Here is an 18,501-nt window from a genome sequence, read left to right as displayed (position 1 = left end):
ACATATGCTCACATACTTACCCAAACAGTGTAATGTGGTTCTGGAGTACCGCAGTCTTTTGCAAAAATATAGGAGCAATTTCCAGGAAAGTAGTAGTAGATGCCATCAAACGTTTCAAAATGATACTGTCCCCATGATTTGCAAATCCCATCTCGGTCCTTGCCATTGTTAGGAACTGCAGAAAACACACTGAGTTTACAAGAAGTACAGTAATAAAAAATGCAAAGGTGGCAAATACATCTACAGAAGTAAAAGTTTGGGAAGGAAATAAGAGTTATGAACAAAGGGAATAACAAGGATGAAAGACAACCTGATTTTTTTAACTTGAACTAAAAGTACATTAAAAAAAAAAAAAAATTAAGAATGCAGTTTTAGTCCCACACAGCCATCAGAAATGTTGGGTTCACTTCAGCGATGACATTTTAATACAAAGGACTACTGAATATCTGGGATGATTCTTGGTATAAGAGATTCCACAGTACATTTAATGAGTCAGTTATTTTCAGTAAGTCACTCCATCTTTCTATCAATTGTATAGTTACTCAGTTAACTGAAAAAAGTGGCCTGCTGCTGATACATTAGACAGTGATCTATCTGTTATGGTATCTGTGAATCCTCATAGTCCAGATGCTATAACCTAGGCATTTGTACTGTTGCTCTACACATTTCCCTAACACCTAGTATAATTTCAGTCCTCTTGTCCTCTAGTGGAATGAAGTTCTGCTACTATTAAGGAATCACAAAAGTTATGTTGACAATATTGTTTTTAAAACCTTCCTCTTATATATCACTTGAACACAAAACTTGATTAATGCTTCGGCCCCAGACTTACCAATTTGGCACCTGCTTCCTTGAGCTTGAAAAAACTGACAATCACAGTCACCTGCCTCTGTGCAGCTTGCTCCATTAAGGCACTTTTGAGCACACAAGCCTGTCAGCAAGCAAAGCAGCCTTTTAGTAGATACAGTATTTTTCAGACAGGTTGAGACTCACATTAGATGTTTGTTCTAAAATCATAAGCATCCATATTAGCTAAGAAAAATAACCAACAAGACTTTCTTTTTAACATTTACTTAATTTTATACTTTGTGTTCCTTGGTTAAAAGACAAAGTTCTCCCTCTTCTAGTCTGAGATTTGTACACTAACAAAGGAGCAAAAGGTCAGTCTCCTCCCAGCAAACAAAAGGTCAAGTTCCCATGTAAAGAAACCAAATCCCAGTCCTCCCGATCTAGAAATACACAGGATGAAGATTATTTTAATTGACCAAGTTCAGCACAACTCATACATATGTTCAGCTCCTCCCTCTTAGGCATTACAGCAAAGGGTATATTCAGCTTATTAACAGTCTAGAATATATTACAGAGACAAAACTGGTTAAAAATAATTCTCAGGAGATGCTAAAAAATTATATAAAGTTATTTCTGCTGAAGAGGTGACTGAAGTCAGAAATTTAAGATTACATGGGAACGGCTTGTTTTGTGTTATAATTAGTAATTGTTTCTAAAAGCAGTTTAATTAAAGGGTTTTGCAGCCTGTTTGGAAGTTAAGACCTCACTGTGTACTAACTGTTCACTGAGGTTGGTCTTACTCAGAGCTCCCCCGAAGTAGAGGAGAAAGAGGTTTTCAAGTTTCAGGTTTGCAGATAGTTGCTTTCCTTCCCAGGAAGAAATTATAATCCTACATACAAATATTTGCAATGCTGACAGCGCTATTTTAGAAGTACATTTTCAACAGGAAATTTCTTCAATTTAATGAGGATAAAATGAGATAATGAAATAGATTAGGGTTTTGTAGAGGATAAAGCCCACAGCAAAACAGGAAGCAGGTAGGAGAGCAGAGTGTTCAGTAGCATCTCCTCCCAGGGAGAGTGGCACTCACCTCTTGCTGGGCTCCATGTCAAGGTCCCATTTAGGTGCAATTGAGGAGATGTAGCTCGAACCTATCGGAGAAACATAAAGGCAAAATCAGGGTATTTGTACTTTACAGATTCACCAATACAAGCCCAGGGCCTTACAGAAGGATTGGGTTAGGACTTGGCAGGTTGTTTCAGACATGACACAGCCTCACTTGCTACAGACAGATTTGCTGCCTGGACAACAGGAAAGGCAGTGACTGCAGCACTTGTGGGGAGGGGAAGCATGGTTTAGGGGAATAGAGAACTATACAGCAGTATACTGTGGTCACCGCTGGCCTTCTCTCCATGCCCTCTGCTTTACCAGTGCCAATGAACCAGCAGAGTTCTACCGAGGAGATCTGCGTTTATATTTGGGAGGAAGAGTGAGGACCTGAGAAGCATTCTGCCTTTTCACTTCCATAAAATATAAAGAGTTGGAGAGTGTGGAGATGCAATATCCCTTCTTCCCCAGATTCCCCTAACTCATGCCCTGCAACACTCCCTGATCAACTTCAGTTTTGATAGATTTTACGTCCCATTTAAGACTCTTCAGAACTGCATTTCAGCTCATCCCAACCAAAAAGGAGACAGATCGATCTGCATCCTATCTTGTGGAGGAAAAGGGGGGCAGAGGGCTGTAAGGAAGCCCTGGGTTCTGACCCAGCACTCTGCTGTTGCAGAGTTTGTCATGTCACATCAATCCTTCTGAGAACTGAACAAGTCCTACATGACAAGCACTCCAGGCTTTTTGCCCCCATTAGATTAAAACATTTACTAGCATGAAGTGCTTGATAGATATTTTGCACTACATTTCTTCATGGCTATTTTAAATCCTTTTGTTTTACAAAGCTTTGTCCTTCTGCTTAGATGGTTATTCTTGGCCATTTGTTTTTACTTCTCTCTCTGTGTATTATGAAGTTATATTTCTGTACTCCCATGCTACCCATTCAGGTATACACCAGCCTTCAGCTGCACAACTGAGCAAAACAAACCATTTAAACCTGGTAAGAAACTCTTCTTTCTGCAAATCCTGCTTAACCTCTGGAGCTTGAGCTAACAGATTTCAGTGAATGCAACTGTGCAATAAAGGGATCAGGTGAAGTCCCACCAATGCTTCACATGTAAATACTTCCTCCTCCAACTGGAAACAATTTGATGCACTCATGCAGCACAATCTGTCTGTAACCAATCTGAACTGGACTCCACCAGAAAGCTGTTCCACAGGCTGTCTTTAGCCAAAGAAGTTCCTCATCATCTGTGTACAAAAACATTCCTCTCCATTCCTTCTCCTCAGCAAAGCGGCTTTTTGCTTTTGTTGTTCTGGAGAGGTAAAGCATATTTGCTGTGACAGCACTGTCCTGCTGAGCACCTCTCTCATCAGTCCCAAGAGCCCGTTTCCCTCAGAAAGTGTTTGCCTAGTGAGGGGAAGAGGCTTGACTCACCTCAGTGTTATGTTTCATACTGGCTGCTTTCTGTCTTCTTCAGGAGACAAATCTCCAAGAGGCTGAGAGAAAATAATTTGTGGCTGTGTTGCAGGCTGTCTGCAAGAGCCAGAGCAGAGGCTTTGGGCTCCGCACCTCACCCTGTAGAAGGGTGCTGTAACTTCTCCTTGGGCTCTGCAGCACAAGGTGTTTACCCACAAGGGAGCAGGATTCCTCTTTACTATAAAATTCCAGTCAGACATCACCTGTGCAAGGCAGCAGTGTGGGGCGTGGGGTGACTGGTGGCCACTGCCATCACCACCACATGCAGTACCCTCCTCTGCAGTCATCTCTGTGTTTTTCATCAAACACTAACAGCCTTCTGGGGCTTTCTGTTCACCTCCACACAAAGCAGAAGAGCAGTGGTGTTATTTCCCATGGTGTGCGTCAGCTGTTCTGTTCGGGTGGGTAATTCAGTGAGCTTTCGCCAGGAGTGAATGAATGCATGAGGCCATGGGCCTCGGCTGGAGGCAGCAGGTAGGGAACAGTGGCTCCTGCTCACCGTCCTCCTGTTACCACGGCCTTGCTCCTTACAAAGGCCCCATTGTCACAACAGCAAAGCCCCAGAGCAGAACAGGGGGAGGAATTCCCCACTCTTTCGGAGGTATAACCTACCTCTGTTGTTAAGAGATCTCTTTTCTGTCGAGTTGCATTAAACTCGTTTCTGGAAGAAAACAAAAAGGATCTTGTATAACCAAAGGTCCCAGGAGCAGCCTGAATAAGCCGTTCCCCAGAGAGAAGTGTTTCTCTCCGATTACCATCACTTTATCAAAGAGGTCTTTCTTGGGTTAACGTTTAAAATGGTGATTCTTTTTTTCTTTTCGTAGTCTCATTTTACAGAATTCAACAGCACTCCAATCTCTGCTCTCAGACATCAGGGAGGTACAGGGGAGAGGAAAATAGAACAAGCTTATATGACAGGATACAAAACTGCAAAATTGATCCATAGGTACTTGAACGTGTGTGTGCGGCAGCGAGTTGCCCTAAGTGTGATGTGAATATATTGGTATAATGCTTTTAATAGCAGGAGATTACTCACCAGCTGTAGTTGATTTAAATGTGTGATTTAGTTTAGAAATAAGGGCAGCAGACTGTAAAACATACTTGGTTTTACCAACAGTCCAAGATGGTATGTATGTGTGTGTTCACTAAATACAGAGGTCACTAGACATCCAAAGCTATGTCCAATTGGACACTTCTACTAGAATTGATGGCATAGTTCCCATTTAATTCAATGGGATCAGGAACATTTCCTAGTTTGGGTTTTGTTTGGATTTCAGCTTCTACATGAAAACTCGTATTGAAAATGTTTATTTTATGGCTGTATAGCACTTACTTTTCTGTGCTTCAAATAGCAGCTAGGATTTTATCATGCAATTAAAATCGTAGAAGGATACTCATTTAATGTATTTTTCCAGACATAAAATAATGATCTCATCTTGGTTTCATTCCATTACTCCTCTAAGCTTTCTTGAGACTGTAGAAGTATCATTTTTCATAAGTGCCTTCATTTTTCAAATGGAGGATCCATGCCCATTATATAAATTCTTTGAAAAGAATTGTAAACATTACGAAAGTATGTTTTACATCCATTGCACATGTACATGACAACTTACACGGCAAATTCAAGACTGTATTTTCTAACTTACACCACAACAGATAGCCTTACATATTTTTGTTTCATTCATAGGACTTAACAAATAAGGAATAAAAGCTTACCTTGAAGTCCTCCTCAAAAGAGAAAGCTTGCAGTAAGTTCCTGTAGATTAAAAAATCATCAAGGTAAACATTTTTCTGTAGTGTCACTCCGCATTTGGCAAATATCACTACTGAATTGTGTTCTTCAAAAATAGTTAATGAACCTAAGTTTTCAAAAGTGTCTTCACAAAACCTTCTTCTCTTCACAAGGAATCTAGCAACAGATGCTCTCCTTTCTGAAAGCCTGATGCTCACAAGTGCTCGCCACCTGCAAGTTCCCGTGCTCTCAGCTCTGGTACACGCCACCACCAAAAAGAGCAAAGCATTCATATTTCTTCAGAGGCTTAGACCATATCTAATAAAACATAAGAGGTGATCAGATCTATCCAGAATCAAACTTCTAGAGCGGTAACCTGTAATCTTTTTCTGATTATTACCTATAAAACTCAGTTGCCATTCTAATCACATTCTCATGTTGTCTTAGAAATCCTTATAATGGCTGTAAAGAAACTATCTACAAGATCTATTTGCAGTGCATACACGTATAAATTAAAAAGATTGTTTCTATAGCCAGAAGAACAATTGCTTTTTCTAACATTCCAAAAATGCTTAAAAACACTGCAGGTGCAATCTGATCAAATAAAATTATACCCTGCTGAAATTAATTACTAGCTTACTCATATAACAATAATGGCAATGAAACAAAGAAAGTTAAACTTAATTCTTTAATAACTTCTTTTGTTACAAAATTCAAACATAAAAATGTATCCTGAAAAAAAAATGCTATATTTTAGCTCCAACACTTATCAGAAAGAATGGAAATATATGTAACATTTTTTTAACCTGTGAAATTGTTTTATTAACTCCAACAAGGGTCAAAAATGTTGGTTTATGATAGAAAAATAAGCAGACACTAATGAAACATTCACAAAACTTATTGTAGAAGTTAGTATTACTGCAAAAATGAAATAAAGTTCTTACCTTGCAAAGAGGACAGCAGTGAATAAAGCAAGAATATACTCCACGGTATCATTAAATTGAGCTTTCCCACAATGTTCATTTCAGTATAACTTAGTAAAAGGAAATTCATCCAAATTAATGGCTTTGACTATGATGGCATCTTCTAACTGTGTCTTCCTACAGTGTGTTTAGATCCTTTAAAATTTAGATAATTGGATGCATGATTTAAAATAATACAATACAGAAAGGAAAAGAAAAGGAGACATCAATCTTGGTAGATACGTACAGCTTCAGGAGCTTAGCAAGCATTGCATATAACTTTCTGGCTGCATGTCTCTCATTAGAAATGCATGGTAACTGCTGAGCAGAGTCTGTATTAGTTACACTTTCGCCAGACCTGTGAGCATTACTCCTCTGTTGAATTCAATTGGCCCTTTATAAGACAGCAGACAATAACAAGAAATTTTGCCATGTTGTGACGCTTTGAGAGATCCTTCAGTCGTCATCACGCCTTTGTGTGCTTTGACACTTACGTCGTTTGCTGCCCGTTTTGTTACAGAAAACAGCTTCAGCAAGAACCTGCAATTATGTTAGTGCGTAAAATACAACCAGATGGTTTTGGAAATTAACATATTAATATTCTGCGTCTGTTCCAAAATGAGAGACTCAAATAACATTAAATAATACACCTGGATTTTTAAGAATATTTTGAATACATTTTTGTGAATAGTTTGCTGTTGCCATCAAGGAAAGCTTCTCAGAAGGTAAAATAGTAGTTCAATTTAAAAAATAAACAAGCAAACAAACACACACATTTTGAATATTTCATATTATCAAAAAAAAAAAAAAAAAGAACAGACCAATGTTTCTAATTTCCATTTAAAAAGAATAATATAATTTCAAACTAAACAAGTACATTTAAAAAAATGGAAAAATCCTACCCACTTCTCTCTAAACATTAATAGAATTATTAAGAAGTGAAGTTTTCCATCAGTTGAAATGCCTACTCCTCACTTTCATTTTTAAAGCCTACCTTTTGCCTAGCCCTCCATTCCTCCCAGCATGCACTTCATAAGATGCTGGAAGCATTCCGCACAAGGTGGCTGTGGACTGACATAAAATTTAGAAGTTGACAGTCTCTTTGGTAAAAATTTCTCCCACTGATTCTTTCAGCCCTTTCTCTTCCCCTCTCTCCAGCTGGACTAGAAGAGCCGAAGGAAAACACACAAACTTTCCAACCACAGACAAACATTCATGTCCACATAGCAGTACTCACGCAGGTTTGGGATTACTGGTGGCCCAAGGATAATTACTGCAAACTGATATACATTACAGCAGTACACCACAGTTCAAGTATTTTCTAAGAATTATTTTTATTACTGGCTATATTTAAGTGACTCTGGATCCAGCTTTCTATTTATATATGTATATATCCACAAAATATTTATCAGACACTGAGATCAGTTATCTGCCCATCTTTTGTTTCATTATTCTGTAAATCATAAAGGAAACTTATTTACACCATTCACTTTTCAAGGAGATTTTTGGTTTGTTTTTACTTCTGACTATCTCTGGGCTAGTCCCATTTCACAGAATGCTTATCTGCAGCAAGAATGCATCTTCCAGTTCAGCCTCATCTGCTTCACAGTGTCGAAAATCACTCCAGTCCTCAAGCTGAGGAAAAAGAAATGAGCTCCTGATTCAAATTATGCACTAACGTAGTCATGCTTACAGACTCTAAACACTTCATGTGGACACCTATCTTGTAGGAGGTTACAGGGGTGTATAACCAAGATGTTATAATTGCAATATAATCAAAAGAGTAAAGCAAAGTGTATAACCAAGATGTTATAATTGCAATATAATCAAAAGAGTAAGGCAAAGCAAACAGGGATCACAAAAGAGAATAAGTAGAAGAGCTTACCCTTGGGTTGAGCTCACTAGAAGATATCAAAGAGGAGGATCTCCAGAAGAGATCCTTCCCCTCTGGTAGCCAGCTCTTAAATAGGTCCAGGAGGGGTGGAGCCAGGCTCCACCCCTTCCGGTAGCACAGGTGAATTGCCTTCACCTGTGCTCCTCTGGCTGACTCATGGCTCACCTCAGGTGATCAATCAGAGGTTCAGGCCGTGACTCAGCAGTTCCCATACACAGGGGATAATCAGCGTCTCATGCTTTCATAAATCTCCTATTAGAGGACAGAGCCTTGAGATTACTGTAGAGCTTCCAAATTACAGAATCACCAAATTACACAGAATCATAGAGACTGGAAAGAAGCTCTGGAGATAAAATCAAGTCCAGCCCCTCAGAGCAGGTTACTAGAAAAGTATCCAGGGTTCTGAATATCTCCAGAGAAGGAGACTCCACAACATCCCCAGGAACCTTGTTCCAGTGCTCTGTCTCCCTCAAAGTAAAAGAGGTTTTCCTCATGTTCATATAGAACTTCCTGTGTTCCTGTTTTATGCCCATTGACCCTTGTTCCATCACTGGGCGCTGTTGACAAGAGCCTGGACTCATCCAGTTAACTTCCATCCATTATATAATATATAATATATATAATAATATATATAATAATTGATAATAATTGATAATAATTGATAATAATTGATAATAATTGATAATAATATATAATAATTGATAATAATTGATAATAATTGATAATAATTGATAATAATTGATAAGATCCCCCCTGCAGGCTGGCAACTCTCAGGTCTCTCAACCTTTTCTCATAAGGGAGATGCTCCTGGCCTCTAATCATTTTTCTGGCCCTCCACTGGACTCTCTCCCGTAGTTTCCTGTCTTTTTTGAACTGAAGAGGCCAGAACTGGACACAGTGCTTCTGATGTGGCCTCACCAGAGCAGAATAGAGAGGAAGATCACTTCTCTCCACCTGCTGAACAAGTTCTTTTTAATGCACTCCAGGATACCACGGGCCTCCTTGGCCACAGGGGCACAATGCTGTATGTCTACCAGGACATACAGCTCCCTCTCTGCATAGCAATTTTCCAGCAGGTTGGCCCCTATACTGATGCTTGCAGTTACTCCTCCCTGGGTGTAAGACTCTGCACTTGCCCTTGTTGAACCTCATAAGATTCCTCTCTGCACAACTTTCCAGGTCTCACGGCAACACAACTACGTGGTGTGTCAGCCACTCTTCCCAGCTTTGAATCATTAGCAAACTCACTGGGGGTGCACTCCATCCCTTCATTCAGGTCATTTATGAAGATGATAAACAAGACCAAACCCCAGGGGAACTCCACTAGTTACAGACCTCCAACTACACTCTGTGCCACTGATGAGAATCTTCTGAACTCTGCCAGTCAGCCAGTTCTCAATCCACCTCACTACACACTCGTCTATTCCACACTTCCTAAGTTTACTTGCAAGAATGTTATGGGAGACAGTATCAAAAGCCTTGCTGATGTTGAGGTACAGAACATTCACCGCTCTCCTCTCATCTACCCAGATGATCATGACATTACAAGCAGCTACCAGATTGGTGATTTCCCCTTGATGAATCCATGCTGACTATTCTCAATAACCTTCTTTTCTTCCACTTACTTAGAGATAACATCACTTTCCCTGGGATGGAGGTATGAGACCATTACCAGCCTCAGAGCTGTTTTCCTTTGAAGCTAAGTGTGGCGTAGAATCATTTCAAACACTTCTAAGAAACCTGACCTGGAATTTTTTCATTCCTCAAGTTGATTAATATAATTTAACTCTTTTTAACAGGAGCTGTTAAAATGACTTTTTAATGTATACACAACTTTTACAAAATAAAATTGAAGCACATTAGTATTGCCTAGTTGCTTAACTTTCTAACATTAAAAGCAGGCCAAGCCTACTTTACAAGCTGTAAAGAAACTTTTTCATTAGGTCTGGATATCTCTGCTCAAGACAGAGTAGGAAATAGCACGGTCCCAAGCAGATGAAGGACATTAGCTAATAAGGGAAAAGAATTATTCAGCCGAGTACGCTGAACTGTAACTCAGAGGACTATATTAAGAAATTGAATATATATATATGTATGCCCCAGCAATGACTACATTACCTACACAAGTAATAGAATACTCACAGATTTGAGACTTCTAGAAAACGTAAACAGGAACAATGAATTAGAAAATAACTTTGGTAAGAAAATGAACACAGTATAGAAAACATGCTGGCCTATGTTTAAAAGAATGCTAGTGCTACATTTTCAAGTTATATTTTTTTCTCTTTAAAAGTGAAAATAAAAAAATTTAATACAAATTTATTTGTATATTGTAGCAGAAATGCAAAGCTACAGCTTGAACCAGTGACTGAGCACCTGGTGGGAAGGCAGGACCAACCCAGAGGAGCTCAGCTGCATGCGATGTCCCTGGATGACTGGGAGGAGTGGAGCCAGGATCCACCGCTTCCCAGACCTCATTTAAGGGTTGGCAGTGGAGGCAAAGATATCTAACCTGAGGCCTTCAAGGGATAAGCATATGTTTTCCTTTATTTTCGCACCCACGGCTGTTGCATTTGAGCAAATCCTCGCTTGCTGCAGCTTAGGATCTTGATACTCTGTTGTCATTGCTGCACTTTCCATCACATTACAGAACTCAATATAAATTTGCCCAAGATTTTCCAACTTAACATTTGAGAGGATTTAATTTTATATACAGGTTGTACATTTTATCAGGATTATAAGCAATAGATGAAATAGCAACAGCCTTCAGTGACTTGGATTCAAGTATGCCCTGTTTTGGATTTAGATCCATTATCATCATTAATAAAACATGGCACTTCTTGGAGCTCATATTCCAGCCTTCATTGGACTGGTATTTTCAGTGAAGAACTTGAGTGGTACTACACTCTCATGCATGTGCCAAAACATCCTTAGGGTTAACATCAGTGAAAATAATGAAAGAGCAAGAACGATAAAAGGCGAGACGCATTTCTGCTCCGAGTATTACCTCAACAGCTGATCAAAAATCTCCCTAGGGGCTTGAAGATCAGATTGTATTTCTCTGTAGAAGGGCGTCCATGGCTAGAGCAGATGCTCAATCACCAAGTCTCGATTTCCATGCCCAAAGAATCAGGACGCTAGGAAAGAATTTTTATGAAAATATTTTCTCCTTAAGTCTTCCAAAAGCTTAAAACTTCACTTTAATTGCACTTCCTCAGTGAAGTTAAGCCCTCTAGTGGTCAATCGGCCAACAACTATTTAGAATAAAGACCTTCAGCCATTCACACAAGCAGACGCCAGTCCAATTCCACAAACATTTCTCATCTGGAAAGAAAGCTTGTGGGAATGACATCACTCTCCAGGATTAATAGGGCATTTTCATAGGTTCAGAGTTCAGTTCAGAAAGCATTTTTATTATGCTGAGTTTTTCTTTGGAGAAATAACATGCAGATACTATCTCTGGTTATATTAGTAGCAACACAAGTTTTATTTTCAGCTTTTTCATAATGGAAGAAGTCCCTGGTTGTTATGAGTTATTTTGTGGGCAACAAAACTGATAACTCAGGTTTCCCCATAACTGTGAAGATCACCCCTAAGGTTACTAGTGCTGGGTATGTCACTTCCCCTGCTCCTGTGACTTTCACATCATAGGAACTCCGTTTTTCCCCTTTTTCCCCTGCATCTCACTGGCATAATAGCTAGGCAATAATCAGTTTTGGACAAAACAAAGTGTAAGGTACATATGTGCCAACTGGCAGGCTAGTACACATTTCCTAAGCAATGAGTGAGCCATTGCTTGTCAATCACCACACAAGCCAAATAACTAAAAGGCTTATTTTTCCCCAGCTGAAGCTAATTAGCATCTATCAAGATGCCAGTTTTCACAAAACTCACAGGAATTCAGTAACCACATTTGAAGTTATCCCTGCATCTTTTCCTTAGAGATTCATGCTGCAAGTTAAGAATATCACAGGACTCAGCAGCCTGAGAGCCAGCATGCTTTGTGAGCAACTCTATTCCAAGGTAGAACTCTGAGGAAGCCACAGAAGAAGAAATGGGTCAGATGTGAAGATGCAGAAGTGAGAGACTGAGGAAAACAAACTGTGCATCTTGCCAAAGAGACTCAAGCGTGATAAACTTAATATATCATTCACTTACCAGGATTTTTTGTTTTATGCTACGTAAATTGGCAATAGAATATACAACAGTCCTCTCCAACGAAAGTGTGAGAAGCTTGCGTAAGTTTTTTTACTTCAATTCAGGTCACGTATTGCAGTATTTTGTGGCAGACTCTGACAGCTAAAATGGGAGATGGATGGAGAATTCCTTTCCAGAAGGAATTTATTCAAGTTATTCTTTTAACTCCTGAGTTACTACATTTCAGTGAAAGCGTTTTGAACAAAAGCTTTCAGCAGAAAAAAAGCAGAAAGATGCAACAAGCGTCAATGTTTATAAAAAGCCTATGATAATCATTTCTCTAAACTAGAGCAAAAGGGCAACATTATGCTGTGATCTGCATTTCCTAACTCAACTCACAAGTCAGTTTAATTTTGTGTACTTAGTACATTGAGATGACCTATCACTGAATAAGTGAGAAAAGAAATATCACTTTTGATAGAAATCCCCCCCCAAAATTTTGTATATTGAGATGCTCAAATCAGAATTTCAGTAGTGTCATGCAAGCATACAGAAGACAGGAAAAATATCTGATTTCAAAAGCAATGCAGCAGAAGGTAGGGTGCTGTAGCTTGATTAGACTTCTATGTTTCTTCTATTTCCTCTCCAATTGCTTTCCAAACACAAGAAACAACAATGTAGAGCTGTTTCCATGCCAGTTGGGTCAACTCATATCCAAGTTCTCATTCAATCATTTGCAACTCTTCCAAGGGACAGAATTAGCCTTTCCAACAGCCTTTCCTTGGCACATCACATGTCTTACTCAGAACTAAACTCTTCCCTCCTCCTAATCAGATTATTTCTGAAGGTCTTCAAAGCTTCAATGGATGAGAAACTGGAACTTCTCCAACATTTCATGTTTGATAAATGCATACCCTAAATATATCTCTCAAAATTAGTCATATTTTCAACTCCAAATTTTTCACACATGCTTTCCTAAGGCTTTCCATTGCCTCACCTAGCTCATGACAGCAAATCGTAAGAAAATCAAATTTATTTTCTTATTAAAGCACTTGATGCTGTTCTCTATGTCTGCCTGTAATTGTAGGATGAACAAACTAGATCCAATGCAATTTGTAAAACAGTCCTTTTTATGTTTTACAGTTACAAAATAGAATATACCGAGTTCATTTCAGAAAAAAAAAAGCTTCCTCCATTTAGACCTATCAATCCAGAAACCATGCTCATTTCCCAGTAATAACTGAGCTGACTTCCTCTCCATGTGCATATATAATCACTTTGTTTTTAATGATGTAAACTTCAAACTTCACAATACCTTCCTGAATGTATACTTTAACACCACGTTAAGGGAGTTATTCTCAGTGGAATAAATCATTTTGTCACTTGCCATTAACAGTGCATCAACATAAGCAGTTCATGCAAATAGGAAGTACTTACTTTCAATACTCTCTGGTCATGTTTGGAACTTGTGAAGCAGTAACTCAAATGAATCTAAAATGAGAACGGAATTCATTTGAAAGGACTCTAGTTGCCAACACAGAAGCATAAAAGATACTTAATGCAGAATTACCCTTGGACAGAGTACTAAGAGAAGGCATATACTAGAGTTAGATCCACTCCTACATCACTGACCAAGTCAGCATCAAGGCTTTGACATTTTCATGCAGAGAGAACATGGATCATCTCCGTCAGTAACACCAGAATCACTCAGCTCCCTGTAAATGTCCATTTGCTTGGACATATTTCTATCTGCTTCAACAAACTGTTGCATGTACCTCACCAAACATCCCACCCCTCCCAAATAAAAGAGGATGTAAGCTTTTAATGTTTCAGTAACCACACACACTTCCGTAGTGCAAGGTTTTCCTTCATTACCAAGGCCCCACAAGACTTGCTTCAAAATGGATAAAAGAGGAAGAGTCATCTGGTTTTACTTCGGTATTGATGTATTTGTAAATCAATCTGAAGTGAAAATGTATTTACACACACACACACACACACACAAAAAAAAAGCAGTTTGAAAACATGGAATTTATCAAATTCTCTTCATGTTTATTGACTGTCACATGACTGGTGAACAATTTTAACGGTAAGACTTCTGGTAACGTGCACGAGCACCAGGTCCTCCAAATTTCTTGGATTCACAACGGCGAGGATCTGCAACCAGCAGAGTCCTGTCGTACTGGATTAGAATATCCTTGATCTCTTTTTTGGAAGCTTCATCAACATCTGCATAGGAAAAAAAAAAAAGTTTTGAACGTTTCTCGAAGGAACTCATTTATGCTAGCATTTTCACACTTGTCAGAAGGCAAACATTTTCACTTAACGCTAACATAACAATCTGAACAATGAACTTACATTTTTGATAATAAGCCACCAATGCTTTGGAAATAGCTTGACGGATAGCTGTTAAAAAAAAAAATGGATTACTAAGGATTGCAAATGTATTCAAAACTTAAACACAAAGTGCCAATTCTCTCAGAAACTTGCTGTCTTGTTCTCTGCCAAAGCATCCTTTCCCCCCTTAAGTCCCCTCCCATCTAACTACACATGACCTTTAATTTGGCAAATCTGAAGAACTCTGTGCCAAGAGGCCACCCACGATTCATCTTCTGACTTGACAACTGCCAGCTAGACAAAGCATGGTACAAGTGCTGTCTTCATCACCTTCCTTAGAATATGAATCTTGTTTATCTTCTACCAAGTAGTTAATTTTCAAAATCCTTAGGAATAGTTCCCTAAAATGTCTCTAATTTTCAACACAAATAAAAATGTTAACAGAGTTCAAAGACTAAGGCAACAGAATGCACAATAGGATGGCATGACTTATTTTAGCACACCTCCATAAAACAATCCCATAATAATAATAATCAGAACTGAAACAAGTATTATGGGAGCAGCTGTAAACATTTGGTTTGGGACTACATTTTTTATTAGAAACTGAATTTTCTGAAAAATGAGTGCAATCAACTTCAGACATTATCAATATGCTCTGCAAGAGAGGCTCTTGCAGATGCTTACAGATGCTCTCATTCAGAGCATGTCTGCAGGTCAAATGAAAGACACTTCTAGACAACCTGGAAATTCACAATTAAATTTTTAATTTCTAATGCAAAGTTCTCTTTTCTCTTTCCCCAAAATCTTCGTATTGAGACACACTTCAACTGTCACACCACAAGGTGTAAAGATCAGTTCCTTTGAATTTCACAAATGAATTTTGCTCCAGATGCTGCAATTCTGTAGGTAAAATATATCGAAGAAAACAGTGTTTGAGCAGCGAAAAAGAAGCAGAACAGTGAAACATACAAGCTGCTATTCTAAACTCAAGCCTCTCACATGCACGGTTTCACCTGTTCTAGCCCACAGTGAAGGCTCAACTCCAAATCATACCATAGATTTGTGCTACATGGCCACCACCTTTCACACGGACTCTGATGTCAACACCAGCAAATCTCTCCTTCCCCAGCAGCAGGACAGGTTCAAGCAGCTAGGAAACAAACCAGATTAACAAAATTCATTTGTTATCAGAGCCAGCAAGGACACAAGTCTGTAGATTTACACACGTGAAGTTGCTAAACATTCTGAAAAACAAGAGACTGGATTTTGCAAGCATATATCCAGATCAACTTTATCTCTTAAAGGGTTCTCTGACACCTACTAGTAATACTGTAAAACAAACACGCTACTCGTTTTTTTTAGGTTTCAAAACACTGAACAGCACATTTTATGTACATGGAAATTATCAGAAACCAAGTAGTTTAGGCAAAAATCAGAAAAATAAATCAAGATTATTAAACTTTAACATTCTCAGTTAAGCAAGAAAAGTACCCCTATGCCAACAATACCATTATGGAAGGACACTCTACTCAGTTTTCATAAGTAATTCTACACACAACAAAAGACTTAGTAGTATCAGTAAGGCAAGCAACTCTTCGCCATGCTCAACTGATTAAATATATAAAGGTATTTTAACGTCCAAGGGTGAAGTAGGCTGAGCAGATGCTTACTTTATACTGCAAAGTCCTAGGCTCAATCATTTCCAGAGGTCTTCCGTTCACTTTAATGAGGCCATTCCCTCTTTTGCAATGGGCGACAGCAGTTGCTGTTTTCTAAAAACACAAATGTGTGTTAGTACAGAACTTCATTTCTCAAACCAGCAGCATAAAGTGTAATTTTCATAAACAACCCACAGATATTATTCTCATATTGCATGTTAACATTTCTCAGTAAATGAAGCAGCACCGCTTCTGACATTTCCAGGCATCCGCTTGGAAGCCTACAAAACTATCTTAACAAGATTATATTAACACTGAAGTTGGGAAAGCTACCCCATCCATTCAATTCAGCCACACGGTGCTTTTGTAGCTCATCTCTTCACAACAGCCTCTTATCTCTCAGTTTTTGAGCCCTCCACGCCTAACAGTGCAATAGTTCATTCCTCTGTTTAATACGGCCATCGGACACCACCGATAGCGATCCAGGCTGTGCTGGGGGTAACCAGGCCCCCGAAAAAGCTTCGATGCAGTGTATCCCTCCTTTACAGCTCGTCTCTCCGGACGGCTCCGCTCCATCAGGCCCAACTCCCGCCGCACAGCACGACACGTGGGCGGCCCAGCAGGCCCAGCCAGCGCGGTCCGACTCGCCTCGCACGGCCGCTCCCCGCAACGCTATGGGAAGCGGCAGGCACGGCCGCAGCCAAGCGGAAGCCGAGAGCCGCCATCGTAATGTGCCGCGGCCTCGGCCAGAGAGCGAGGAGGGTGCGAGCAGCCACCACCCGTGCCCTCACCTTCCGCCCGAAAACCTGGACGCTCTGCAGGGGACCCTTGGCCGGCATGACTGCTCCTGCAAGAGAGAGGAAAGCAGAGGTTAGCGCAGCCAGGAGCAGGGCCGCACACGGGCCGCACAGCCCGCAGGCACTCACCCTACTCCGGCGGCGGCACCGCGAAAAGACCGAACGGGGTTTCCCAGCCAGTGTTCAGGGGCGGGCCAGCCGTAAAGCCCACCTCGTCTTCCGGGAGCGCGGCACCGCATCCGGCCGTGCTTTACGACAGCGCTTTGCGGGAGCCAGCTGTGGGCGGGCTTACTCGCCCTTTCCGGCCGAGCGCCGGACCCCGGCTTGGGGTTGTGGCATCAGTCCTCTCGTACCTTTGGTTTTGCTCTGTTATTCTTTTCTGAGTCTTCTTTTCTCTCGCGTGCGTTTCTTCCGGAGTCGTGATTGGCGCCGTAGTGTTGGATGAGCTTTTTGTTATGTAGCTCATTCACAAGCAGAACCCAACCGGTTTGCATAGCAAATAAAATCATGCCTTTCCCTAAGGGCTGTTGGTGGGGTTTGCAGACACTGAAGGAGCCTCCTTCGTGTTCAGCAGTACGATGTCAGCTTTCTTTCACATGCCTGGTAACATTCTGAGAGAAGGAAACGTTAACGTTTGTATTCTGTTCTGACAGTAATATTCAGGCAATTCTGTATACCCGTGTAAATAGCCAACAACCATTGTACTTAAGATTAAGGAGATGTGGTTAAATTCCGGGATTCAGGTGCCCAGAACACTGCTAGCTTGACATTTTATCTTTGTTTTCCATATTCAGTGTGTCGTCAAAGATGGATTTTATGTCATTTTCAGGCTGTAATATTTTACTTCTAGGGCTTGGTATTCACTATGCAAAATTCTCCAGAAGTACAAAAGTAGAGGCCATCAATTAGGCAAGGTCATGATTCTTGGAGATTTTAAACAATAGCGATTTAGATTACTATGATTAATGTGAAAGTTGACTGCTCAAATGAAACAATCAGTTCTTCTGTCTTTGGACAGAATTTTAAATACTGAACATTAGTCATCAGTCATGTGAGGATTTAAACAAGCACTTAGCTTTGTGCAATTTGAGTGATTAGTTCTATGCAAGTGAGTAGTACTGCGCAGAGCATGTAAGATTTAGCACATCTCAAACCCCTGATTGTGCAAAACCTCAACATATGACCCGAGAAGTGTTTGCTTTTTTTTTTTTTAAAGCTGTTTTCTAAGAGATGGTGTTTGTGCAGTCACACATGGCTATCATCCACTCTTTCCCCATCATCAGGGGGAGGGTAATGGTAGCCAGAGTATTGGCTAATTTCTGGTAGTTATCACAGGAGAATGGAAATTTGAAAAACAATTCTGTTTGCACATATTTGGTGAAAATAGGTGACTCTGGGTTAGAAATATTTTGCTTGCATAATGAAAGCAGATGCAGGGGCTGAGTTATTAGGTATTGAGATATTATCACAAAACCTACATTCAGATGAAAAATAAAACATAGTTCCTACTTAACCCCATCAAAAGAGTTCAGCCAACACTTAGGACTGACCCAAAGGTGAGCCACTAGCATCTGAGCTTTGTTTGGTGTTTGGAATGCTTTCAAA

General features: G+C 40.0%; 2 protein-coding genes across 2 annotated transcripts in view; both read right to left on the bottom strand.

Moving 5' to 3' along the window:
- Positions 1 to 6,592, bottom strand: part of OTOGL (otogelin like) — a 92,983-nt gene extending 86,391 nt beyond the window's left edge. The window contains exons 1-7 of the mRNA XM_048934180.1: positions 6,031 to 6,592; positions 5,239 to 5,366; positions 5,096 to 5,135; positions 3,992 to 4,040; positions 1,880 to 1,940; positions 833 to 931; positions 21 to 175 (exon numbers count right to left, since the gene is read on the bottom strand). Coding sequence (XP_048790137.1) covers positions 21 to 175; positions 833 to 931; positions 1,880 to 1,940; positions 3,992 to 4,040; positions 5,096 to 5,135; positions 5,239 to 5,366; positions 6,031 to 6,164 — 666 coding nt within the window. The 5' untranslated portion in view covers positions 6,165 to 6,592. The remainder of the gene's footprint in view (positions 1 to 20; positions 176 to 832; positions 932 to 1,879; positions 1,941 to 3,991; positions 4,041 to 5,095; positions 5,136 to 5,238; positions 5,367 to 6,030) is intronic.
- A 7,545-nt stretch (positions 6,593 to 14,137) lies between these two features.
- Positions 14,138 to 17,102, bottom strand: RPS16 (ribosomal protein S16). Its single transcript, XM_048967321.1, has 6 exons — positions 17,026 to 17,102; positions 16,891 to 16,946; positions 16,112 to 16,213; positions 15,495 to 15,591; positions 14,463 to 14,510; positions 14,138 to 14,333 (listed from the first exon to the last, which is right to left on the bottom strand). The coding sequence occupies exons 2-6, from the start codon at positions 16,936 to 16,938 to the stop codon at positions 14,188 to 14,190; spliced, it is 441 nt and encodes a 146-aa protein (XP_048823278.1). The 5' UTR covers positions 16,939 to 16,946; positions 17,026 to 17,102; the 3' UTR covers positions 14,138 to 14,187.
- Positions 17,103 to 18,501: the final 1,399 nt, after the last annotated feature.

This window comes from Lagopus muta, chromosome 1, assembly GCF_023343835.1.
Source record: "Lagopus muta isolate bLagMut1 chromosome 1, bLagMut1 primary, whole genome shotgun sequence".
NCBI classification, from domain to species: domain Eukaryota; kingdom Metazoa; phylum Chordata; class Aves; order Galliformes; family Phasianidae; genus Lagopus; species Lagopus muta.
This window is presented reverse-complemented; position numbering and strand designations above follow the sequence as displayed.